Genomic DNA, 27249 nt, shown 5'->3' with positions numbered 1-27249 from the left:
TTAAGATCTTGGTTTGAGCAATGAGGACCCAATCGGCATTCTCTAAGGTGGTGCATCGTTTGTACCTCTCCACATGGACATAAAGGTGAGGTGTCTAGGCCCCACTTGTGGAGATTGTCTATTGTTTTGCCTACTTTGGCTCTGGCTCTATTTAGAGTCACCCAGTTTTTTCTACCAAGGTTTGAACCCTAGGGGAGTGTTTATTTTGGGTATGGTAGGGCTTCATTTTTATTCCTATTGTTATAGTCTCGCCATCGTTCCATCCTATAGTTAGCAGCTTGCCTGGGATCGATTTCCTCTATATTGATGAAGCTACTGCGATATTTTAGTCTTTGTCTAACTGATTGGTAGCCAAACAGTGAGTGTCGGTGGTCGTTAAGCTGTTTGTACCGTTCTATTATAGTGATGACTTCTCGCCTGATATGTGGTGGTGGAATATCAGTTAGGCAGTATAGAGCAGGTAAGGGAGTTGGTCTTAGGGCACCAGTTATGGTCCGGTATGCCTTGTTCAGCTCTACATCAATTTTATGGGCATGGCATGATCTTGCCCATACTGGGGCACAATACTCCGCTGTGGAATGGCACAGTGCGAGAGCTGTTTGCCTCAGCGCTTTGGGGTCGGCACCCCAATTGCTGGTGGCAAGCTTACTGAGAAGGCTGTTTCGTGATGACAGCTTGCCTTTCAATTTGGTAATGTGTTTTCTAAAAGAGAGTGTTCTGTCCAGAGTTACCCATGACTCTTAGTCTCCGATTTGCTTGGTGATTATTAAGATGAAAGGCGCAAACCTGGGTTTTGTTTGGGTTTGCATTTAAGTACCACTTTTTGTAGTACCTAGAGAGAGTGGCTAGGGCATCAGAGAGTCTTTCCTTCTATGATGTCAAAACTATTTGTCTGGGTGGCAATGCATAGGTCATCTGCATATATATATATATTTGTATATTTGGGTATTGTGGTTGGTTGTTAGTGTAGATATTGAATAGGGTTGGAGCCAAAACTGAACCTTGTGGGAGGCCATTGTTTTGGATAAACCATCTACTCTTTTTGCCATGTATCTCAACATGGAAACGCCGATTACTAAGTAGACATTCAATTATGCTCACCAATGCTGAGTTTTGTATCATTTGTGAAATTCAGGGAATCTTAATTTGTATCTAATCAAATTCTATGCAAATTTGAAATATTAAATTTTTAAATGGAGGTTGCATCGATATTGTGCCCACCTAAAACCAGTAAAAATAATCCAAAGAAACTGAAATTTGAGAAATATCAAATCATTTCTAATAACTATTGTTAAAATTTCACAAGTTCATATCTTATCTGAAATATTTTGAAGAAAATTATTTTAATAGAACATATTTGTTGTTTTCAAGTCGGTTTCTATTTAACCCATAGTTGGGACCTTAACAGGTACTATCACTCCGGGTCAGAGTGGACCTGGGAGCAATGGTAATTAAAGGGTGGCTCCACACTCCTCAAAGCCCACAAGCTGAGGTCTCACCAGTGGTGAGGCCCCAGCTCAAGTCCAGGACCACTGAATTAGGACAAACACAAAAATTACATTAATCTAGAAGAATTTGTTGATTGAGAAAAAAACAGATAAAGTGTAGTATTAAAACAGATACTAAACTTCAATCTTACCTCGAAAACTAACAGATGTGTCATACTACCTGTTGCTTCTGCTTGTCTAAAAAAATAATAATAATGTAGAACAAAAATGAATCCTAAAATCTAAACGTATTACATTATCAATCGAAGTTTGTGCTGCAGAAGGAGGGAAGCACACCTTGATTTCAAATATGTACTAAACGAGGAGGGAGTTGTTCATAAACAAAAAAGCCATGTTTATACGTTAAAAAAAAAAAGTAGTCTGCCCTTGCTCATAAAAGTATCAGCTTAATTTTCATATATTAAAAAAAAAAAAATAGATCTTACATTATGAAAAAAGCAACCCACTCTCTCCACCAAATATGTGATGACTGTTCAGGGATAAAATGTGTGATATGTAACAGATGTGTACATTACTGCAAATATTATATCAGTTGTCCTTCTAGATTAATTGACTTATCAAAGCAGTCCAGGCTACACTACTATTCCACCCGCATCAGAAACATATATACCATTCACTAGACAAAACAGGTGAGGGTAGAACGGTAGTCCTAGATATATCTAAGGCTTTTGACAGGGTATGGCACAATGGTCTTTTAACGAAAATTAGATCATATGGTATCACTGGAAGAATGCATAATGTAATTAAATCCAGGTTGTCCTCGACGGTCGTACATCTAAACAATATGATATAAATATGGGAGTACCTCAGGGGTCTATCCTTGGATCTTTATTATTCCTGATATTCATAAATGACCTCCCTGATAAAATTATTTTGTTTTTAATCTGAAATGGAACATATACATCAAGTCCGTTGCTCAGGTCGCTGGAAAAATGGTGGTAGCCTTCTATCGCTCCAGAAGATATCTCACTACTGATGCAATTCTCTATCTGTATAAAAGCCAAGTACGTCCAAGGATGAAATACTGCTGCCACATCGGGGCTGGAGCTGCTAAAAACAGCCTATCCTGTCTTGACAGAGTACAAAATAGACTTTGTGGCTTAGTGGGGGATGCTCTTTTCTCTTCCCTGCAAACTCTCTCCCACAGAAGAGACGTTGTGAGCCTGTCTTTGTTTTATCATTATTTCCATGGCAAGTGCTCGTCTGAGCTCCAATCTCTGGTCCCCCTTCGCCAATCTTTCACAAAAAACACCTGTCTAGCTGAAACTACTGTCAGTAATTTTCCCCACTCTTTATCTATGCCTAAATCAAAACGTAGATTCCATGAACAAAGCTTCTTTCTTAGAAGTGTATGCCTGTGGAACTCTCTTCCGTTTGCTTGTTTCCCACCTGACTACAACTTGGATGTCTTCAAGTTCAACATAAACAAATTCCTGATGAATCGACCCCTTAAGAAACTTTATCGAATCTCCAATACTAACGCTTACTACGATACTATCCCATTGATTATTGTACACGCAATATCCCTTATCCCCGTGTGGCTTCCAGGCCTTGATAAGTGATGACGTCTATGTAAAAAAAAAAGAAAAAAAAAGATGGGTATATTTGCTGATGACACTACTCTCTATAACAAGCACAAGGGGAAAACAAATGAACACGTATCTAAGGAAATGGCAGAATCACTAGAGAATGACCTCAAGTCCGCAGTGGAATGGGGACGAAAATGGATGGTAACATTCAATGCTGTCAAGACTAAGCTTCTTTCCTTTAATAATTACAAGAAACCTTCTCTGCCACCAATAGCAATTAAACTCCTCGGCCTAACGTTTGCAGGGAACATGAACTGGAATAGATACATTGAGAGCATTGCCAAAGCTGCTGCGAAGAAGGTGGGCTCTCTCTACCATGCTAGAAAACTACTTACGCCTGAAAGTATCCTGTACCTCTATAAGGCCACTATTCACCCATGTATGGAGTACTCTTGTCACATTTGGGCTGGTGCATCTGCTACTTGTCTCTCACTCCTGGACAGGGTTCAGAAGAGAGTCACCAACCTGATAGGTCCTGAACTGTCATCAGCCTCTGTCCCATCGATGAAATGTTGCATCCCTCCGCCTGTTCTACAAATACTTTAATGGTGAATGCTCTGACGAACTACAAGCACCTGTACCGCCTCGATGTAAATACCCCCCCGAAAAACCCAACAAGCAGCTAAATCCCACCCCTTCACAGTAGAGATCTCTAGATGTAAGAAGGCCTTCTACTTCAATAGTTTCTTCCCCAGAACTTTGGAACTCCCTTCCGGGATTCTGCTTTCCCAACTTTACTGATATGCAGAAGTTCAAGTGTAATGTCAACAGACATCTTGCTACTCATCTCTCTTCATAATACCCCTGCAACTTATGTCCCCGATAGTAGCCCCCTACTTCAAAGTGGCACTGTGCCTTGTTTAGTGTGAAAGTTGAATTAAAAAAAAAATCTCTTCTAAGAGTATAAGTGTACCCAACAGAACTGGAATAAGGCATACCGAGACTGCAATTCATACAGACGAAATTTTATAATTATTATTTTATAATTATCGATACGACACGTCCCATGAAGATTGGGCTGTTTTTAATAGGAGGCAACTTTTAAAACTATCTCTGGACAATTAGCCCCCTACTGCCCTACTACCTGCTAGAAAATGTCGAACGAATAAAGGACAATAGGTTTTAAGAAGAAAATATATTATATATATTTTTTGTAATAGGAATATGATTCTGATACCAGTTTAAAAAGACTCCATCTTCTTATTTGAACTATGAAACTTCAAAAAGCAACGTCATCACCAACTGAGCTATGGTATCGCCCCACTATTTTTATCTTCATCTTTTTTATAAACTGAAAAATCTTTTTTTTATTTTTTTCTCCAAAAAAGGGTTGGAAACAAATCTAGGTTCGTAAGGAATTAAATTCAATGCAACATTTTTAAATACATTTAATTTTAAAGTCTTTTTAAATTAAAATTGAAAGTTATGATTGAGTGATTCGCCCAGTAACTTGGTGTCGCTAACTAAACTGGAAGAGAAATGAAAAGAGGAGAAGGGTGAAGGTGGAATGGGTTTCAAAAAGAAATCAAGGGACGCAACTCTTATGTTGAAAGAAAGAAATCAAGGGACGCAATTCATAAAATACAAGGGGAATAACTCTTTTGTTGTATAATTTAATAAATATAGAAAGTTTATGAAAATGAATGATTTCTAAATTTCATTTAAAGCGCTGTCAAATGAATTCGACATTGCCAGTGAGAAATAACCAAAAGCGTGAAACTTGAAGGAAATCTTTTATCACATATTTTTTCTTTTTATGAAAAAAATGTTATTTAAAATTGCGGTACTTGTACAGTTTAGTCAAGACATAAAAAATGAAAATACCGAAAAAAAAGTTTAAATTGTATGTATCCGTTATATACAACGAAGTTCTTCGAAAAAAAAAATTCACTTAATTTCATCAAGTAGTTTTTTTTTTGTTTTTTTTTTACAGCGGAAAAACACGTATTTATGAGAGCGCGTTGAAGACAGCCATCTTGGATTAAAAACATTTTGTTTGAATTTTAGAAATGCCAAAGGGAGATAACTCCAGTTACAGCACTGACACGCCTTCCCATCTTTAATACTAGCTTTCCTTCCTAAAAATCGAACATTTTGCTCGGTATCATAACAAATTGTTTTTCGCTGTAAAAAAAAAAAAAAAAAAAAAAAAAAAAAAAAAAAAAACTACTTGATGAAAATAAGTGATTTTTTTTTTTTTTTCGGAGAACTTCGTTCCATAACGGATACGTACAATTTAAACTTTTTCCGATATTTTCATCTAAAATTGCAAAATTTATTTTGCTTTCTGTGATGAAAGAACGCAGCAAAAAGGTACTTAAGAGTGATAACTAATGAATTTAACGAGGCTATTAAGAGGGCTCAATAACATTGGACATACTAATGTTTCAGACAAATTGTCGGTTAAAAGCAGAGGGCCTCGTCAGGCGATTTAATAAATGGTCGACTTCCAGTGAAAAAACCAGGGCTATATATATATATATTAGTTGTTGGAACAATGAAATTTAAAAAGATTAGCCAAATTTCCAATTCCAAACACGATTGTAATATTTATTTTTTAATTTAATTTTTCATTGTTGTTTCTAATAATACATTTTTAAACTATTAATAAAAATATAATCTCTAGATCATAATAACATCAAAATTTGATGTAGATTTATTTTACTGGAAACTTTTCATATTTTGCTTAGGTAACCTTAAAAAAGATGCATTGAATTTACAAGGTTCTGAAAATGTTTAAAAATTAAATCATTTTATCAAAAAAAAAAAATCTCAAACATCATTGATAATTAAATTTAAAGTAAAACGTAAAACTTGCTTTTAATCTCTTTACTTTTTTTTTCTTTTGTCGAATTTCTTTTTCCTTTAGGGTGGGTTTCTGCCAGTTAACTGGCATTGGCAAATCCTACAATTTCAAAGATAAAAGAACGGAATCGACCCAAAAAAGAAGTATGTGACAACCTCCCCACCAGATACAGTGGCATCAAAAAAAAAAAAAAATATGCACTTGTCAGTTTTTTTCAAAAAAACAAATTTAAGCTAAACTGAATGTAACTGTATAAACAAACTATACCTCATTTAATTCGTCTTTTATTCCTCTATAATTTTATCTATTCATATTTGAATTTTAATTGAAGTATCCTAGTGTTCACATCAACAGTTGTACTGTTTTCTCATCACATTTCAATCTGCAGCTGATTTCTTGATTGGATAAACGAAAAGGGTGGAGATTAACGAACTCCTGACGATCACTAAGAGAAAGGTATATGGATTAAATGTTATGTTGTATAACCTGGAACAACAGCAATTACGATTAGAGATATTTTTTTGCCTAAAAGATGGATATTTAAGCTGGTTTTAAGCTCATTTGTTGCTGCGGAGTTTCTTTTTACCTCCTCAATTTGAAGTTATTTTTTTAAATTGACGTAAACACTAGAATATTTCAATTAAGTCAAATATGAACAGGTAAAATTATAGAGGAAGAAAAGGCGAATCAAATTTGCTGTTTTTGAATAGATGTCAAGTGCGGAATTTGATTTTAGCACCACCGTATTTAGGCAGAAGAGATACGAAGAAATGATATTCTCCAGATATTGAGCACTTTTTGTTGCCCATGCGCTGGAACCCCCCTCCCCCCCAAAAAAATGAATCCAAAAAACATTTCTTTCAATCAAAATAGCAGTGAGTGCCCGTGCAACCACAAAAATAAAAAATGAGGTGTGGTGAGAGGAAAAGAAGGGAAAAAGTTACAGGCAAACACTTTTGCCGACATGGCTACAAGTGCTTATGAAGGCATGACGGTACAAATTAAGGTTTTTAAACATAGTTTTAGTTTGATACACTTACGTGACTTGTGAAAAATACGACGCGAAAACGGACTTCCTTTCCAAAAAGTGGTCCAATTAACCACCACAGAATTAATCAAACGGAGCCTAATTAGCACTATCACACACTAGCTTAAGTTATGAACTTAAATGCCTAAAAAATGATCCCTAAACTAAACTTATACTTAACCTGTACTTGACTTTAAAAAACGTGTCAAGGCTTGTTTTCTTCCATGTATGTTGGTTGTTTTAGTTTTACGGCATATCAACCCTTTTCAGTTTATTTAATGCCGAATCCAGTTATTTTAAAGAAAAATTTTTTAATAGAATATTTTTTTTTTTTTCAATTCTGTTTCTATTTAACCCCTTAATTGGGACCCTAACAGGTACTACCACTCCGGGTCAGAGTGGACCTGGGAGCAATGGCAATTAAAGGGTGGCTTCACACTCTCCAAAGCCCGCAAGCTGGGGCCTCACCATCGGATATAGTTTAAGGTTATATCCAGGACCCTTCCATCCATGGATAGCAACTGTCATGGCAGTGATATAAATAAAGGCACACACATGTGTCGTAAGTTGATCCAACTACTACTTCCTTTCATGTGGATGCAAACAATTCACGCACTTTGCTTCCTATCTTATAAGTTATTTTCTTCTGTGGAATGAGGACTGTGTCAGTTAATGTCCTATTAGACAATGGTAGTGGGTGTTCATACTTGTCAGCAGATGTACTGGGAGGTTTGTGTTTGATTGAGACCATTGGCTTAAACTGCCAACCTTTCTTGGTGAGTGTCACCGTGGATTCAAAGAGGTAGTCCTAGGAATTGATTTGGGTTCGGGAAAGAGTGTAACATCTTCTATCTTGGTGACCGATGGTATGGATTTGTCAGTTCGATTGCCCAAGTTTTTGTTGCATGCTTTTAGGGATGCAAACTGTTCTTTGGCTAGTCGGTTTGAGATCAGACCAGACTTGATATCAATCAAGAGAATAATTGGATTATCTTGATTCAACACTTGTTAAAGCTAATGCCCTGTTTTAAGGGTTGGGCCCTTTTGGTTTCATCTGAGTTGGTCCCATTCGAAGCAGTGAACTCCTTTTTTTTTTCAAAGGATATGCCCTCCTATGAGGAGACTCACTTCTCATTTAATTCCATGATGGAACATACTCCCCAGGTTGATGCCTCCTATTTATGTTTTGTTCCGAAAGCCCAATCGATGTACCTTGATCCCTTGGCAGAGCGCTTCTCTGACAGTGCTGTACAAAGGCTTAAATCAGATGTTTTCCTTGGAGTCTCTGGTACATTTTCCCATAATGATCAGGAACAGATGAAGCGCTTTAAGAAAACTGTATAGCTATGAGATGAAAGCTATTATGTGGAGATTCCCTGGCATTACAACAGATTAGCCAGAGTCCCTTCTAACCATGTAATTTCACTGCATGTTTTAGACTGGGTGGTGGATAACTTGACTAAAAGAGATATAGCGAATATTTAAAGGTTTTCTATCAACAACATCAGTATGTTATAATTGAAGAAATTTTTGTCTCTCCTCAGGAGTTTGACAAATATGTGTGGATACCACATCGTCCGATTTTTAACAACTAAAATCAGACTAGTCTTTAACTGCAGTTTGAAAACAGGAGGCAGGTTGTCACTAAATGAAGCAGTGTATTCTGGAGTTAATCTAACTGAGGACATTTTAAAATTACTGTTAGCAATTAGAGCCAACAACTATGTGTTGCTAGCGGACATCAGTCAAGCATTTCTGATGATTCAGCTTAAGCTGGCGGCTGACAAGAACCGATTTTACTGCTTTCTAAGGGAAAGAAATCGTTTGTGCTGCTTCTCGTATATCATGATGATATTTAAGTTTACATCTAGCCCATTTATATTGAAGTGTATCTTGAAATTACATGTGACCAAATACCTGTAGGATGCTTGCTGCTGAATGATAGAGGATCGTTTTATGTGCGCAATATTGTGGCATCCGTGGCAGACCCAACGGAACTCACCAAGTTATATTATCTTAGAGAACGTTTGTCATCCAGTCGTGCAACTCCAACTGTCAGGCGCTTCGCACCAGGATGGTGGAAGATGGTACCCTTAGTGGCCATGAGAAAGAATGGGAGTGTGTACTGGGGCATTCAAAAGAGTTGTACGTGTCCCCTGTGAAACGTAATCACGATGTGTCAACAACAGAGGTGTTCTTTCAGAGGCCGCTAAGATTTTTGATCCTTTGCTTCTCTATCTGCCAATTACTATTCGCAGCCGTGTGTTTATCAGATCAGATGTGGAAGAATGGTTTGGGTTTCACTGATCCTCCCCAACCTACAATTCTGAGTGATTGGAAAGAGCTTGCCACGAATCTCAGAATTGAGTGACCTATGTTTTCCCAAAGGGCCTTTGTGGTGGGGCTGCCAGGAGATATGTATCTTTTTTGCGACGCATATGGGTTTGCTGTGTACATCGTGCTAAGTGGTCGGTCTTCCTTACTGTTCACAAAGACTAAGATTGCACCAAAAGGAACAAAACTTTGGCTGTTTTGGAATTGTTAGCTGTTTTCCTTGCTCTTAAGTGTTTCCCTACAATCCTCGACAATCGTGAGGTATTTGTTCATACAAACTTTGTGCGGCCAGGGATGCCCAGGTAGTGTTATCCTGACTTCTATTGCAGAACATGGCTAGTAAACATATTTTTGTGAAAAACAGGCTCAAGGATATTCTACGGACAAATCTTGCGTTGGAATCTCACTATGGCTTAGTGACTCTCTTCAAGTACGTAGACACTACACACAACCCAGCTGATTTAATAACAAGAGGAAATAAGGAAATTTCGATCTAACTCCAAATTTTGGAGTTCTAGCCCTTCATGGTTGTGCAAAGGGATCTCTCAATGACTGAAACAGGATCTACCTTGCTGGAGTCAGATATATCAGCATGCCAGCAAATTGCTCCATAATACAGAATCAAGAGCACCCTTCAGTCGTACCTTTTCAGAGGTTTTCCTCATTCTCTCATATGCTGAATGTTACTGCTCTGGTGTTTAAGTTTATAGTCATCTGACTCAATCGACTATATGACTACAGCTCTAAGGCTGTGATCTACTTAATGAGGACACAGCAACAGCAAGAATTTCTGGCAGAGATTGAGTACCTAAAGGAGCTGATCAGTTAGAGTTCATGATTTGAATCTTTTTTTGAACCCTGATTGGGTTGATTTGATCTAGAGGAAGAATTGATCAATCTTCACACCTTATGTATGAGGTTAGAACCCCTATTCTGATAGGGAAACATCATCCTATGACCAAACATTATTTTGGATTGCCATAGAAGGGATTGCCACCTTGGAACTAGGTCAACTCTAGTGGAATTGAGGCAAAGTGGTTACTGGGTCCCTCAAGGAAGCAGACTGTGAATAAGGTTCTGGCTACTTGTGCCAGATGTAAGCAATATAATTCAACACCAGTAACACTGAATGCTCCTGCTGCCCTTCCATCACCCCATACAGATTTCAGGGTCCCTTAACGCAGAGATTGATTTCACTGGCCATGCTTGAGTGAGTGCCAGGAAACAAGATACAAAAATGCACTTGTTCCTCTTCACATGCCTGAACATCAGAGCAATAAATATTGAAGTGGTTCCAGATATGAGTGTGCCTTCTTTCTTTCAAACCCTGGTTTGCTTCACTAATCAATATGCTGTTCCCGAAACCATCTCTAGCGATAATGCAAAAATTGTGGAAAGTTTTTCAGTCCTCTCTCTCTTCTTAAGGATCATCAAAAAAATATGGTCCTTGTGGGTTAGAACTGAAAACCATCCCCCAGTTCTCTCCTTGGTATGGAGGAACATAGGAGTGATGTATTAAGACCATAAAGAACTGCCTCTATAAGGTTCTTGGCAGGGGCAAACTGGATTACTTTACCCTCCTGACAGTGTTGTCTGACATTCAGAGATCAATTAATAACCAAATAATCATACTTGCCAAGTATCAGCTGACAAAAATGTTATTGCAATTACCCCTAATCTATTTCTTAAGCCCAACTAGAACTCTGGGCTATTGTTACGACTGAATAGAGATGATTGGACTACCTTGGTGCGACCCAAACAGAGGAGCTAATCCAGACCTTGGAATTTAAGAACCAGTGTTTAATGGAATTCCACAAACTATGGTATAAGGGATACTTTTTGGAGTTAGGAAAAAAAATTCCTGGACAGTCCCGACTCCAGACAAAAAAAATTGCTTCCATCTGGATGATATAGTTCTGGTTAAGAGCCCCTTAAACCCAGATCATTAAGAACAATTATCAAACTGATCCCAGGCGATTGTCATTAGAGCAGTACGTGTTCAGAAGGGTGATGGGATTGAGAAGGTACATTCTCTGAAACATCTGTACCCCTTGGAACTATCTTGGACTCCTGATGCCCCTTGTGTTGCAGCGGAAAGAGAAGAGTATTCGGGTACACCCTCTATTGCAGAGGAGCAGATTTTGTTGTGTCCCCCATGCAACTTCCTGCAACAAAATGAGAACATGATCGGCTGTGATTCATGGGATAAATGGTTCCATTTCCGATGCATTAGCATTGACTTTGAACCTCCCACCAGATAAAAGTGGTATTGCCCAGCATGTGCACCCCCCCAAAAAAAAACGCCGGGGTAGACCCAATTTGCTTCCTGCATTGTTCATGGCTGGACTATGGCTAATAAGATATTGTATCAGTGGTTCTCTGATCAAATATTTTTGTGCCTTATAGTTTCATTTAGCTTTCTCCCCCCCCCCTTTTTTTTTCTTTGTTTTTCGTTGGGGAATAATAAAGGATGATTACTTATATTAGGGGCGTCAGAATCAGGGGGGAAAAATCCAAACTGATTGCAAAAACGACAATGAATATATAGACTAGGAGGAGGGGTGGGAGGCATGTTTCTTTTGTTATGAAAAACTGCCTTGGATCAGTCAAAGGATTAGAGTTGATTATTGGCGATAGGTTACTGCAACCCTTCTGGAGTAGACAGCACAACGCTTGTTACCAGTTGCTCTCCGTTTCAGCCTCCTTATCCTACTTTGTTACTTGACTCTTGAGGGTCAAGTAACAAAGTAGGGTAAGGGCGTTCCTTTGCAACCCCAGAAGCTTACATCACCACTTGTGTAATCCCTTTTCACTGTTGGAATAAGCTTCTTCGACAATACAAGGTGAGTAAACTAAGATAATCAGAATCGTTAATAAAGCCCCCCGACGCACACAATCAGGTTAAGAATGGGTTTCTAAATAATAATGGGTAAAACTGCAGTTTAGTGGCCTGAATATAATATGATGAAACAGGCGATATTGTTTTACTATGTTTTTGTTGAATATTATTAAATGAGAAACCATTTAGAGTTACAATATCTTGTAATCCTAAGAACACGCTTGAAATAATCGCTACAACAAAAATTGTATTAGAAACCCTGTCGAAAATTTAGTCCCAACTCGAGAATGGACTGGATGCTTCAAGAGGGGGCCGGTATAAAGGATTGCGAAATAATTGTTATTTCGCGATCCCAACTCTGGAGTCAGTTAACACATAGATGATGACAGATGATTGTCGACTCTCTGGTTAGTTGTTGGACAAGCTCAAAAGGAACCAATGACACCCGCATCACGCAAAGGCTCCCGTCTGCAACGTATCTCATGATCACGCTCAGACTCGGTATGGTACATGCACATCGGCAACTAACTGGTAACAAATGAAATGCTCCCCAAGATACTGCTAGTACCCTACCGAGTCACATAATATGAATAGTTGCAATGTAAGAAGCTATAAGGCAAGCAGAAAATACTGCAGAACATGGACGATATCAGCACCCCTCAGAACTCTATGAAATGAAGTGGTGTGCACCAACAACCTACTAACCTCTCTACTGGCCCAAGGCACGTTCAGTATACAGAGTGTCCCAAAAGAAGTTGATGACTAAAAAAATTCATAACTTTCTTAATTTTTTATATTTTTCTTTTATTTTTTCAGATCATCTAGAGTAACCCTTCCAAGGTCATCATGAGTCATTACACTACCGAGTAGCAGATATTTATCGTAGAGTCGTATTTTCGGTTGAATGAGTCAATATCAGACATTCAAAGAGAATTTTGACAAAACTTCAACACAAGAAATTTACTTACTCCCAATACAATAAAAGTTATTTTGGCTCGATTTCATAAGCAAGGGTCTGTATGTGACCTCCCTAAATCTGGTAGACCCTGTACAGCAAGAAATGATGAGAATCGTCAAAGATTAGCAGAGAGTGTGGCCGAGGATCCATCCACATCAGTAAGAAGGAGATCAAGTCAAATTGGGGTCTCTCGGTCAATGTGGTTCCAGCAGGACGGCGCAATGGGGCATACGACACGAGAAACATTAAATCTGCTCCAGGATATATTCGCCAACCAAATAATTTCTCGTGGTTGTGAGATAAATTGGCTACCTCGCTTGCCAGATCGCACATGTGTAGATTTCTTCCTTTGGGGTTACCTCAAAGAGCAGGTATATGCAAACAAACCAGCCACAATAAATGCCATTAAAAACAATATAGAGGAGGAAATTAGGGCCATAAGTCCTAAAACATTTAGTGATGTGCTGAACAATGCCCTGCTGAGAGCACAAGAGTGTGAAATTGAAAATGGGTGACATTTGAGTAACATCATTTTTCATAACTAAAATTAGACCTTGTGAAAAACATACCCTAAATTAAGTAAATAAAATTAGAATAAGCAGTCTATGATATTTTACTATGTCTTATCAAATCACAGAGAGGCTCATCTACCTACATATGAAAATTAGTAAGCATACCTTAAATATTGAGGAAGTTAAACAAATTTAAAATCTGTCAGTTTTTTGGGGGGAAACCCTGTATATCCAACGGTCAACCCCCTCCCCCCAGTATATATATATGCTAATCACCCCCCATAGATGTAAAATGGCAGAGTCGATGACGACTTAAGGTAAAACCGGCCCTCTCTCGGATCTCCACCTTTTAGCATTGGTGCTTTCTTTCCTTATTTTTTCAACAACCCGTTTTAAATACGAGGAAGGAGTTTGTTATCTATTTTGTTGGGTTTGTATTACTGTACACATAGATTCGAAAAAGTTGTCAAAAAACAAATGTATAACAAATAAATGTTATCAAAGGCAAAATAAGTTACTTTTCTACCAAACTGGATATATTTTGCGTGTTTTTATTCAATGTAACATGTTTATTCAGCTCGAAAACCATACAGTGTTTATTAGAAAATTCAAGATGGCGTCTGACTCTCTCTTTAACACGGTAAGTTTGGGAAAAAGTGTTATAAATAAAAAAACTGGATAAAATACTGTTAAAACCCCGCTTAATATATGTTACCGTGACATAGGTTGACATATATTCGGCGGGGTTTTAATAGTATTTTGTTTGTTTGTTTTTTTTATTTTTAACACCTTTTTCCAAACTTACCGTGTAAAAGAGGGAGTGAGGCGTGAGGCGGCGCCATCTTGAATTTTCCAATACATCGCGGCGACGCGGCGGTAAACACTGTATGTTTTTCGAGCTGAATAAACATGTTAAATTGAATAAAAACACTAAAAATATATCCAGTTAGGTAGAAAAGTAACTTATCTTGCCTTTTAACATTTATTTGTTATATATTTGTTTTTTGACAACTTTTTCGAATCTATGTGTACAGTAATACAAACCCATTTTGTTCTTATATCATTTATAAAAATGATGACAATTCTCTAAATTTGAACATTTATGAAAAAAGTAACCTTTAAAAATATACTCAATAAATATTAAACAAAAAAGTAAAAAGCTACATAACCTTGAGAAACAAGAGTTGATATGAATTAAATCTATACAAATAAAAGAAGAAAATTAAAAAAAAAATACAGAGAAAAAGAAAAGATTGTATCATTTAAAGTATTAATATTTACAAAAAAGAAAACCATTATATATTTGAAAACAACAATTTTAATCATCCTCCAAATAATCGCGAAAAAAATATATACCGGTGAAAAGTACACAGAAACACGTGAAAATCTATATTTGTAAAACTACAATATTAACACGTTTAATTGATATCTTATATTAGCGAACATCTAGAAAAACAAATGTATCGTTCTCAATAATTAAGGGGAAAATGAAAATCTGTAATTATTAAGTAAACCTGTACTTACAAATAACAACAAGCATGTGTCCTCAAAACCACGGTGAAAACTTTCCGGTGTCCAAACTAAAAATGTCCCCCTCAACTTTTGGTCCCTCAACTGACTGAATCGCGATCTTGTATGAATCGAAATCAGAATTGAGTAACCTGAATCCTTGCAGTATATCAAAGACATTTCCGATTAGAATAAATTGTTTTTGTTATTTTTTAAGTTTATCCAGAATTTTAATCAAATAAAATTTTAACTGAACTGTCTTCTAACACAAGTTTGGGTTAAAACTCGAAAACTCATAAACAAAAACAAAAAAAAAACACACATAATTTATCAAAAACTCATTGGAATGAAAATCCAAATCCTCATAGTTTTAATCTATGAAGATGGTTTGTAAGCCTTTTCATACAGTTTACAATTTCGAACAAATCGTTTAAACGCGTTAAAATAATGTTGATTCTGCCATTTTATTTGGTTTATGAGTTCTCGAGTGTTGCTACGGCGTAGCAGCAAATTGTTACGCTATATTTTTACCGTTTAAAACTGTTACAAGTCATTTCCACACGTGTTCAGGGAGAAATTTCATTCTAATGCGGGGTTTGTATTGCAATCCACAGAGGTACGAAAATGTTGTCAAAGAAACAAATGTATAACAAATAAATATTATCAAAGGCAAGATAAGTTACTTTTCTACCTAACTGGATAATTTTTTAGTGTTTTTATTTAATGTAAAATGTTTATTTGATTCGAAAACAAGTAGTATTGTTGAGCGCTACCGAAGAACAAGAAAAATTGGCCGCAATTTTTGTGAAGTCTCGACAAAGACTTCAAAGTAAGAAATAAAAGTTGTTGTAAAAACCCACCCAATAAATGCCATGGTAACATTCATTGGGTTTTTCCTACCATTTTGTTTTACTTCTTAATTGAAGTGGTTATCGAGACTTCAAAGATGTAAAGAGACATGGTAGATATTTTTTCTTTGTTTATTTGTTTGTTTTTGTTTTTCTGACAACTTTTTCGTACCTTTGTGGATTGTCATACAAACCCAAATTACATTTTTTTTTATATTGGTTTACGAGTTCTCGTGTCGTAACTATTTTGTATTTTTACCAAGTTTTGAGGTAAATGGAGTAAAAACAATTAAATATTACAAATGTTTATTCTTACAAAAATATTATCACAAAGGAAAAACAAAATTCAAAAGTCACTTTTACAAATAAACTGTTGCCATTTCTAAGGCAGAAAACAATGCACAAAATGCAACATTGCTTTCATTTTTTTTTTTTTTTTGAGGGGGGTGGAATTTAATTTGGTGCTTCTTGACAAGGTGACTAACCTTTTGTATTCCAGCAACCACTTTTTTCAGTTTCTAAGGTATCTTTGTACAGGGGTTTGTCAGGACTCGGTATAGCTAAACAACACTGACTTTTCTGAGGAATGATGTACCTTCTTCAAGTGGTTTTATCTCAAGTAACAGCACAAAACTGAATATTCTACCAGACTAGATGGATTCTTGTCCTAGAATTTGGTAAGACCAATTGACCACAAGGAAAAAAAAAAGGAAAATTTTTTTAAAATTTGACCCCTATTATAACCCCTTAAAATTTGTTGTTTGGGGCTTAAATCAAGTTATTAACTTAGATCCATGTCCAAGTAACCTATATCTAAAATTTCAAGTGCTTAGACCCCAAAATTGTCGAAGGAGTTTGGTAGAGTTCTCAAAGATCATACCGTTGAACTTTGACCCCTTACAAGCCAAATTTGTGACCGAAAACCGATCACAAAGATGTTCCCAAATCTCAGTATCCTGTATATCAAATTTCGAGTCTGTAGACTAAACATTTACAGAGTTATTGCGAAGGAAAATGTACACAGACAGACAGAAACACAGACACTTTCACTTTTATAAATTTACTAGCATTTCAGCCCGGCGTTGCCCGGGTATTTGGAGGTGTATGTTGAGCAAAAAAAAACAAAAAAAAAAAAGGCCAATTTTTTTAACTTTGACCCCTATTATGACCCTTAAAATGTATTGTTTTGTGCTCAAATAAAGTTATTAAGTTAGATCCATGTCCAAGGTACCTAACCTAAATTCTGAATACCCTTTATGTAAAATTTCAAATATTTAGACCAGAAATTGTCTGAGTAATTTGGAAGAGACCGCAGAGGTCAATTTTTTTTAAACTTTGACCCTTAATATGACCCCTTAAAATTTATTGTTTTAGACTCAAATCAAGTTACTAAGTTAGATCCATATCCAAGGAACCTATATCTAAAATTTTTTTTTTTTTTTTTATTACATTTTCACCCCAAACAAGGCACATTGCCACTTTAATGTAGGGGGCTACTATCAGGGGAAACATCTACTGGGGTACTATGTAGGAATTAAGGCAGCGAGATGTTGGTTCACGTTGCACTTGAACTTATGCATGTCAGTACAGTTGGGGAAGCAGTGACCTGGAATGAAATTCCAAAGTGTAGCAGTTCTGGGGAAGAAACTACTGGAGTAGAAAGATCTTTTACATCTAGGGATCTCTACAGTGTGGGGGTGGGATTTTGCAGCTTGACGGGTCTGTCGAGGGTGTTCACGACGTGGGGGCACAAGTGCTTGCAGTTCTTCAGAGCATTCACCATTATAATACTTGTAGAACAGGCAGAGGGATGCAACGTTTCGACGATGGGACAGAGGCTGAAGTTTAGATACCAGTTTAGGGCCTATCAGATTTGCGACTCTCTTTTGAACCCTATCAAGGAGCGAGAGACTAGTAGCCGATGCACCGGCCCAAATATGACAGCAGTACTCCATACATGGGCGAATAGTGGCCTTATAGAGGTACAGGATACTTTCGGGTGTTAGAAGTTTTCTAGCACTGTAGAGAGAGCCCACCTTCCTCGCAGCGGCCCTGGCAATGCCCTCGATGTAATTGTTCCAACTCATGTTTCCTGTGAACGTTAGGCCAAGGAGCTTGAAAGACGTACTCTCAGATAAAGAGTTGTTGACCATTGCTATAGGTGGTAGAGAAGGTTTCTTGTAATTATTGAATGAAACCAGTTTTGTCTTGGTGGCATTGAATGTTACCATCCATTTTTGTCCCCATTCCACTACTGATTGGAGGTCATCCTCTAGTGTTTCTGCCATTACTTTAGATATATGTTCATTTGTTTTCCTGTCGTGCCTGCTATAGAGTGTGGTGTCATCAGCATATATACCCATCTCAGAGGCAATTTTGTTGGGGAGGTCATTTATGAATATCAGGAACAGCAGAGGACCAAGGATAGATCCCTGGGACACTCCCGCATTTATATCATATTGTTTAGATGTACGACCGTCGAGGACAACCTGGATTTTTCTCTTATCTAAGAAGGATTTAATTATGTTAAGTATTCTACCAGTGATGCCGTAAGATCTAATCTTCCTGAGGAGACCCTCATGCCATACCCTGTCAAAAGCCTTAGATATATCTAGAGCTACCGCTCTGCCCTCTCCCGCTTTGTCCAGTGAATGGTATATGCGTTCAGAGATTACAGTGAGGATGTCTGCCATGGAACGGGCTTGTCTAAATCCATATTGATGGTCGGTCAGAAGTTTAGCATCTGTAAGGTGCTGGTCTAGATCATGGTTAATTAAGGTCTCAAATATTTTGGCAAAAAGTGGGAGGAGGCTAATAGGGCGATAATTTAATGGGTCAGTTCTTTCACCAGAATTCTTGAATACTGATACCACAGAAGCAGTTTTCCAACAGCTCGGAAAGCAAGATTCATTAAGGATAATGTTTCAAGTGCATAGACCCCAAACCACATCTAAGACAGTAAACGACCAAGTTCTCTCCAATTCTCTCTCTTCTGATCTTGAGCACGTAGTACAATGGGGAAAGGAGTGGCTGGTTACTTTTAATGCATCTAAAACCAAGCTTCTCTCTTTACATCATCAACATTCTAATCCACATTTGTCATCAATTGAAATGAATGGCTCTCGTCTTCAGGAGGCCTCAAGTTTTGACAAGCTTCTGGGCTTGACCATTACTCCTGATCTTAAATGGAACACATATATCAAATCTGTTGCCAAGGCCGCTGGAAAAATGGTGGGATCTTTCTATCGATCCAGTAGATATCTCACTGCTGATGCTATTCTCTATCTATATAAGAGCCAGGTACGTCCAAGGATGGAATACTGTTGCCACATCTGGGCAGGAGCTGCTAGAAAGGACTTGTCCTGCCTTGATAGAGTTCAAAATAGACTTCGTAGCCTTGTAGGAGATGTCCTTTTCTCCTCCTTGCAACCTCTCTCACAGAAGAGATGTTGCGAGTTTGTCTCTGATGTATCGTTATTTTCATGGAAAGTGTTCAACTGAGCTTCAATCTATGGTCCCCCCTCGCCAAACTTTCACAAGAAACACTCGTCTAGCTGTAAACACTATCAATAATTTCCCCCACTCTTTATCTGTGCCTAAACCTAAACGTAGATTCCATGAACAAAGCTTCTTTCTTAGAACTGCACGCCTGTGGAATTGTCTTCCGTTTTCCTGCTTTCCGGCTGACTACAATATGGTTGTCTTCAAGTCTAAAGTAAATAAGTTCTTGATGAGCCGTTCCATATAAGTTATTAAATTTACCAAATTTTCATTACTAATGATTACTATATTGACCAATTTCTACTGTACACTCTTTAACCCTTATCCTTGAGTGGCCTCTGGGCCTTGATAATGTGGTGATGCCTTTGTAAAAAAAAAAACAAAAAAAAACCTGTATATCAAATTCCCGGGTATTTGGAGGTATATGTTGAGCAAAAAAAACAAAACAAAAAGCGGTCAATTTTTTAAAATTTGACCCCTATTATGAGACCTTAAAATTTATTTATTTGGGCTAAAATCAAGTTATTAAGTTAGATCCATGTCCAAGGAACGTATATCTAAAGTTTCAAGTGATTAGACCCAAAATAGTTGAAGGAGTTTGGTAGAGTTCTCAAAGGTCAAATCGTTGAACTTTGACGCCTTAATTGCACAAATTTCTGTCCGAAAACCGATCACATCGATTTTCCCAAATCTCAGTACCCTGTATATCCAATTTCGAGTCTGTAGACTTAAAATTGACAGAGTTATTGCGTAGGGAAATGTACACACACAGACACACAGATACACAGACAGACAGACACTTTCACTTTTATAGATATATAGACTAGCATGGGTGCCCGGCGTTGTTTGGAGGTGTATGCTGAGCAAAAAAAAGAACACAAAAAAAAAACGGTCAATTTTTTAAAATTTGACCCCTATTATGATCCCTTAATATTTATTGTTTTGGGTAGAAATTAAGTTATTGAATTAGATCCATGTCCAAGAAACCTATATTTAAAATTTCAAGTGTTTAAACCCCAAATTGGCGGAGGAGTTTGGTAGAGTTCTTTTAAAGTCAAATCGTTGAACTTTGACCCCTTAACAACCAAATTTCTGGCCAAAAACCGATCACATCGATTTTCCCAAATCTCAGTACTCTGTACATAAAATTTCGAGTCTGTAGACTAAAAATTGACAGAGTTATTGCGAAGGAAAATATACACAGACAGACAGACAGACAGACAGAAAAACACACAGACACGCAGACACGTTCATTTTTATAGATATATTAGCATTTCAGCTCGGCGTTGCCCGGGTGTTTGGATGTGTATGTTGAGCAAAAGAAAAAAAAAAGTGGTAGTAGGAATGCAGGCTTGAACCCATACCGCAAAGGAGGAAAAGAACGGGGTAAAACCTAACGTTTATACTGTTACGACCACCGCCAAACCGTAAGTGACATTTTTTAAAATTAAGGCTAGACAATCTAAAGAAGAGGATAACTTTCAAAAATATCGGCGAAAAAAGTGACTCCCCCGCCCCTCTAGAAAAGTGCCTAGTTTTGTCGTATGAAAGGTCGAACTTTAAAATGATACTAATCTTGGTAAAATCCGTCACCTCAATTGAAAGTTTAAGGCAGACATGCAAACAGACATACATACATACATACATACATTTATATATTGCTAACTAAAAATTTTCGATCGAAACTGATGAAAAAGCTTGCCCTATCTGAATACCTCTTACGTAAAATTTCAAATATTAAGACCAAAAATTGTCTGAGTAATTTGGAAGAGACCGCAGAGGTCAAATTTTTTTTACTTTGACCCCTATTATGACCCCTTAAAATTTATTGTTCTAGACTCAAATCAAGTTATTAAGTTAGATCCATGTCCAAGGAACCTATATCTAAAATTTCAAGTGCGTAGACCCAAAATTGTCGGAGGAGTTTGGTAGAGTTCTCAAAGGTCAAATCGTTGAACTTTGACCCCTTAACAACCAAATTTCTGGCCAAAAACCGATCACATCGATTTTCCGAAATCTCAGTAACCTGTATATCAAATTCCGAGTCTGTAGACTAAAAATTGACAGAGTTATTGCGTAGGGAAATGTACACAGACACACAGATACACAGACACACACACAGACACTTTTTACTTTTATATATATATGTATGTATATAGACTAGCATGGGGGTCCGGCGTTTCCTGGGTATTTGGAGGTGTATGTTGAGCAAAAAAACAAAAAACAAAAGCCGTTAATTTTTTTAAAATTTGACCCCTTTTTTGACCCCTTAAAATTTATTGTTTTGGGCTCAAATCAAGTTATTATGTTAGATCCATGTCCAAGGAACGTATATCTAAAACTTCACGTGTTTAAACCCCAAATTGTCGGAGGAGTTTGGTAGAGTTCTCAAATGTCAAATCATTGAACTTTGACGCCTTAATCGCACAAATTTCTGTCCGAAAACTGATCACATCGATTTTCCCAAATCTCAATACCCTGTATATCCAATTTCGAGTCTGTAGACTTAAAATTGACAGAGTTATTGCGTAGGAAAATGTACACAGACAGACAGACAGACAGACAGACACTTTCACTTTTATAAATATAATAGATAGATAGATCGATTGATAGATAGATTTGTTTAACAAAAATATATGCGTATACATAAATATATATGGAAACAATTTTGTGTTTTTTTATAAACTTTTTTCGCAAATATTACGCAAGTATAAATCATGTAGAATATCTGCATGAATATAATTACACGTAATAGTTAACTGAAGATGATCATCCCATTAAAAACCGAAGCAATAATAGGGAATTAATTAGAATGAATGTTTAAAAGAATATGCAAATTAGCTAGATCGTTGGCTAGTGAATGCAATTCCACAACCAAGATATAAGAAAATTGTATTTTCTTTTTAAATAAATAGAAAAGGGGCTTGCCTTTTTTCTATTGTTCTTGGCCTTCGGGCTGGGATCCTGAGCATCCGCGCCCAATTACTGTATCCAATGTTGTGGACAACGTGAGGCCGCCGTGGGACCGGGAAAGACAAATGGTCTACGTTACGATCCTGGCCGTGGCGAGAATGGTGATTTGGACGTCGCGTCTGCAAGGTTGCCGGGGGGTGTTGTCTTTTTCTGATCAAGATCTGATCGCTTTCTTTAAACACCAACTAGGGGTGAAGATCAGATGTGATAGAAGAAGGCTGCATCGCGCGGCATTTGACAGAAGATGGATACATGTGGCAAGTCTGTGTGTACGAAGAGGAGCCAAATTTGAATACGTGTTCCCCACCTAGGTGTGGAACGCGCAGTTCTGTAAAGTAAAATTAAACAAGTAGCCTCTCAGCTAGCTGAGTGTGTGTTCCATCCCTCCCCGATTAGGAAGCCTCCAAGATCCCCATCCCCTCTTACCTGCAATTTTTGTTTTCACCCCTTCCTCTAAATTTTACCCATCTTGGAGAAAAAGAAATACAAACTAACCTCCATCCCTTACCCCAAAAAATTTTCTTTTCTCCATTCACCCCCATCTAGAGGGCATCCCCACCTAGAGACTGACCCGCAGAAGCGAGGTTTCTTTTACAAACCTAGTGGAACGGGCAGTCTATCAACTAGACGGGGTTGGGAGGGTCCTACTAATCACCTTTTGTTTTTTCTTCCCCCGCCCTCGACACAAATGAATTATTGTACCATTTTATTGTTATCTTTTTTGTTTTTATACGTCAATAAAAAATGTTTTAAAAATTGGGAGTTACTAGGACGTCCCCCAATATGAAAGGGTGAATGCGGTATTATGGTGAAAGAAGATACTAGCTGGGAGAAACTTTTGACTTTGTTTAGTTCTGGAGTGACAAGGATGACCAACGACCCCCAAAATCACCCCTTTTGAGTTGGCCATGTGCCTAAGTTTTTTATTCATCGTTGATTTTGACTGTATTTTTTAACATGAATAAAAGATTTAATATCTCAAAGTGTAGTATCTGTTCTGCAGATGCGGCACTTAAGATAATTTGTACCAGGAGAGGAAACCGTCTATACTGGGACAATTATTATTTTTGGTAACCAGAGTGCCCCCTTTTTGCCTACTTTTAGGGGAGCTGGTTCTTACCCCACATTAAAAACGGCCTTGTGCCTAATTTGCTTTGGTGGGGAAGCAAATAAATACATTAAATAAATAGAAAAGAGGCTTGCTTTTTTCTGTTGTTCTCGACCTTCGGGCCGGGATCAAAGTGTACTATCTGCTCCGGCAGATACTGCAAGCAAAGACCATATGTGGGGGCAATCCCACATATAAGACCTTGGTCAATGTAGGGGAAACCCTTCATACCAATTGTCACTATCCAACTCCCCTACTTCCCGGGGAGTTGGTCGCCATTTCCCCTTCACTTCTCACATTAAAAATCGGCCTTGTGCCTAATTTGCTCAGTGGGGGAGCAAATAAACACCCTGTTGTTCTTGGCCTTCGGGCCGGGATCAAAATGTAGTATCTGTTCTGCAGATGCTGCACTTAAGATAATTTGTACCAGTCAATGGAGGGGAAACCCTCTATACTGGGACAATTATTATTTTTGGTAACCAGAGTGCCCCCTTTTTGCCTACTTTTAGGGGAGCTGCTTTTAACCCCACATTAAAAACGGCCTTGTGCCTAATTTGCTTTGGTGGGGAAGCAAATAAATACATTAAATAAATAGAAAAGAGGGTTTTTAATATTAATATCGATACACACAAAAGAAACCCGAATTTATATATATATATATAAAATATATATATATAAATATATATATATATATTTTATATATATATATATATATATATATATATAAAATATATATATAAAATATATATATATATATATATATATATATATATATATATATATATATATATATATATATATATATATATATATATATATATATATATATATGTGATGGGACTATTCCAATATTTTTTCTGATCCTGATACAATTGCCGATTCTCTTCTAAATTTCTAATTCTAATAAAATTACTGATTCTGATTCCAATAACAAGAGTGTCCCAAAAAACACAGCTACAGCATACAAGTATTATAGATCCCTATCGAAAGAGTTCATTAAATATAAGTTCATTTATATAGAAATTTTACGATATTTGGAGCTTTGCTTATCGCAAAGATAATAATTAGTTTAAGATATAAACATACTAAAATTATTTTAAAAAATCAATAATTTGTTTACATCAATACTTTTACTTTCCCTTGAATAATTTTGCCGTTAAACAAGATTTATAAATAACGAACAGGTTCATTTTTTTTTTCCACTGATAATTTATATACAAAATACACATTGGGAAACTCGTACATAAATCATAAATTTTTTTCATATGATAGAAACTTAGCATTTATTACAATGTTATAAGGGATACTGGAAAATTTGACTCAACACTGATAATTCTTTTTTTTTAAACCCTAAGGATATTTTAGTGGGAAGGGGAAGACAGGCAGATATTGTTGTATGAAGTTTTATTGATTGGATTTCTAGTACTGAATAAATTTATTATTGGTAGACAATTTATTGATATTTTTTAGGCATCTCATGGAAAATATTTTTTAATTAAAAACATATATATATATATATATATATATATATATATATATATATATATATATATATATATATATATATATATAACGGCCAAAAAGCATAATGAATTTAAAAAATAAAAAATGAAAATAAAGATTAGCTAACCAGGTTTCGTTCCTCATTTTCAAAGCTAAATCGAGGAAAATACGATTTAAAACAAACAAAAAAAAGTTATGAATATGGCGGGGATGCAACTAATTTTATTGTGAATAAAATCTCTTCTTTGTTTCAAAGCAAGACCTTTATATTTCATTCTTTAACCCCCACCCGACCTTTTTATTTCATGCTGTTATTTTTTTTTTTTTCAGGTTAGTTACTTTAGCGTCGAATTTATCTGGAAACAAGATAAATTTCCGACATTACGTAATCGCCTGAAAAAATAGAAATCTCACTTTGATTTGTTGAAGACTTACACATACTACTATTACAACAGTAATATTTTTATATAGTAAAATAGTCCACTTAAGTTCTATATTTACATGAAAATATAAGTTTAAATATGAAACGAAATATAAGAAAAATATCTTAGTAAAATATATTTTAAATTTCTTTATAATTTTTTTTTTAAATATGCACTTACATTTTTGTTGGCAGACAAATTTTCAGTCTTCATCTGTGTTTTTGCATCTTATCAGTGGAAAGAATATAAACTTAACTGATAAAATAGTTTCAATCAAAACGTTGAATCGTTTATTACTCGCTTTGATATTATTTTATCTGCATATTAAGAATATAAGGAACGAACACACACACACACACACACACACAGAGTTCTTTTTATAATAATAATAATAATGGATAGATAGATTGTCATTTATTTTCTTCCTTCACTAAAACATAACTTTATACCCAGATTATATTAAATGTCGGTGTCATTCTTGGCTAACCCAAAGATGCTATTATTATCCAAAATTGGCTCTACCAAGGTCAGGAACCACGCTATAGTATCTCTTTTGACCCATTTCTCAAGATTTATTACAATTTAATTATTAATGTGGATCTTAGCTTATTTTCTAAGACTCAAAAACTCGTCTGCACCTTATTAAATCTACGGTTCACGCTTCAATATGTGTTTTGAGAATTCTATTTGACAGTTAAAATTTCCTTCAAATTTCTAAGAGGAACAAGTTATTTATGCTTTTTTCAGTTATTAAAAAAAAAAAAAAAAATGAAACGGCTGAATTATTTACAAAGAAACCGAAATGGATTTTGATGAATTTAATTTCGTAATTATATATATATATATATATATATATATATATATATATATATATATATATATATATATATATATATATATATATATATATATATATATATAATTCAATGTGCGCCTAGCGTATAGTTTTCACATATCAAAGTTACGTTGATGCGAGAAACACACTGCAAAACTTTAAATTTTCTCATAGTTTTATCAATATAAATACCGGAAACTATTATTAATGCTTGTTTTTTGTTTTGTTTTTTAACATGTGGTTTTAAGCAAAAACAACAGTGCTTACTTAATTGTGATGTCGAAAATAGTAATATATCCAAAAATTACGAAAATTCATCTAGTAGAATAACTGCTTTTGTGTTTTTAGTAAACTACTGCTACAAATAAAACACTCTTCATTGTTATTGTTTAAAAGGAATTTTGTGTTTCTTTTGTGCATTGTTCTTTGCTTCAATTTATTAGGAAGGTAAAACAACCCACCTCTTTCTAAATATTTCTAAGGCGCCATCATCATCATCATCATCATCGTCTATATCTTATCGAAGCCAAGATCCATGCTACGTATACGTTTAACAAAAGTATCAGGAAAACTAAGACAGTAATCAGGACAAAACTCACACACATCGACACGGGCGCAAAATTCGTGCCTATCTATTCCTTTGTAACTCATACTTCAATACTTTAAATATATTTCTCATATTAAGAATATTAACTAGAGAATAACCTCTATTTTGCGATTGTCCAACATGACAACAGTTGTTTTAGTATGGATATGTCGTCGTCCTACAACATACAGTGCTTGGCATTCAAAAATTATTGCCTATCTGATATCTACCATGTGCTATATCGCTTAATTTCGATGATCTAACGAGAACTAATGTGTCGACCATTATAATATGATTAAAAAAAAAAAAAAAAATGGTACATTCAAGGGAAATTACTCAAGGATTTTTATTTTTGAGTTATCTTTCTTGATGATTGCTCGAGTCGTTGCAA

At 36.1% G+C, this 27249-nt stretch overlaps 1 protein-coding gene across 1 annotated transcript in view; it reads right to left on the bottom strand.

Annotated features, from left to right (window-relative positions):
- The window catches only part of LOC145249688 (uncharacterized), a 796056-nt gene extending 780779 nt beyond the window's left edge, over window positions 1–15277 (bottom strand). Inside the window, exon 1 of the mRNA XM_080111486.1 lies at window positions 15098–15277. Within this exon, the coding sequence (XP_079967612.1) occupies window positions 15098–15262 (165 nt within the window). The 5' untranslated portion in view covers window positions 15263–15277. The remainder of the gene's footprint in view (window positions 1–15097) is intronic.
- Window positions 15278–27249: the final 11972 nt, after the last annotated feature.

The sequence above is a fragment of the Euprymna scolopes genome, chromosome 28 (assembly GCF_053919585.1).
Source record: "Euprymna scolopes isolate OS-2025 chromosome 28, ASM5391958v1, whole genome shotgun sequence".
Classification (NCBI taxonomy): Eukaryota; Metazoa; Mollusca; class Cephalopoda; order Sepiida; family Sepiolidae; genus Euprymna; species Euprymna scolopes.
The sequence above is the reverse complement of the archived record's forward strand: the minus strand, read 5'-3'. Positions and strand labels throughout refer to the sequence as shown.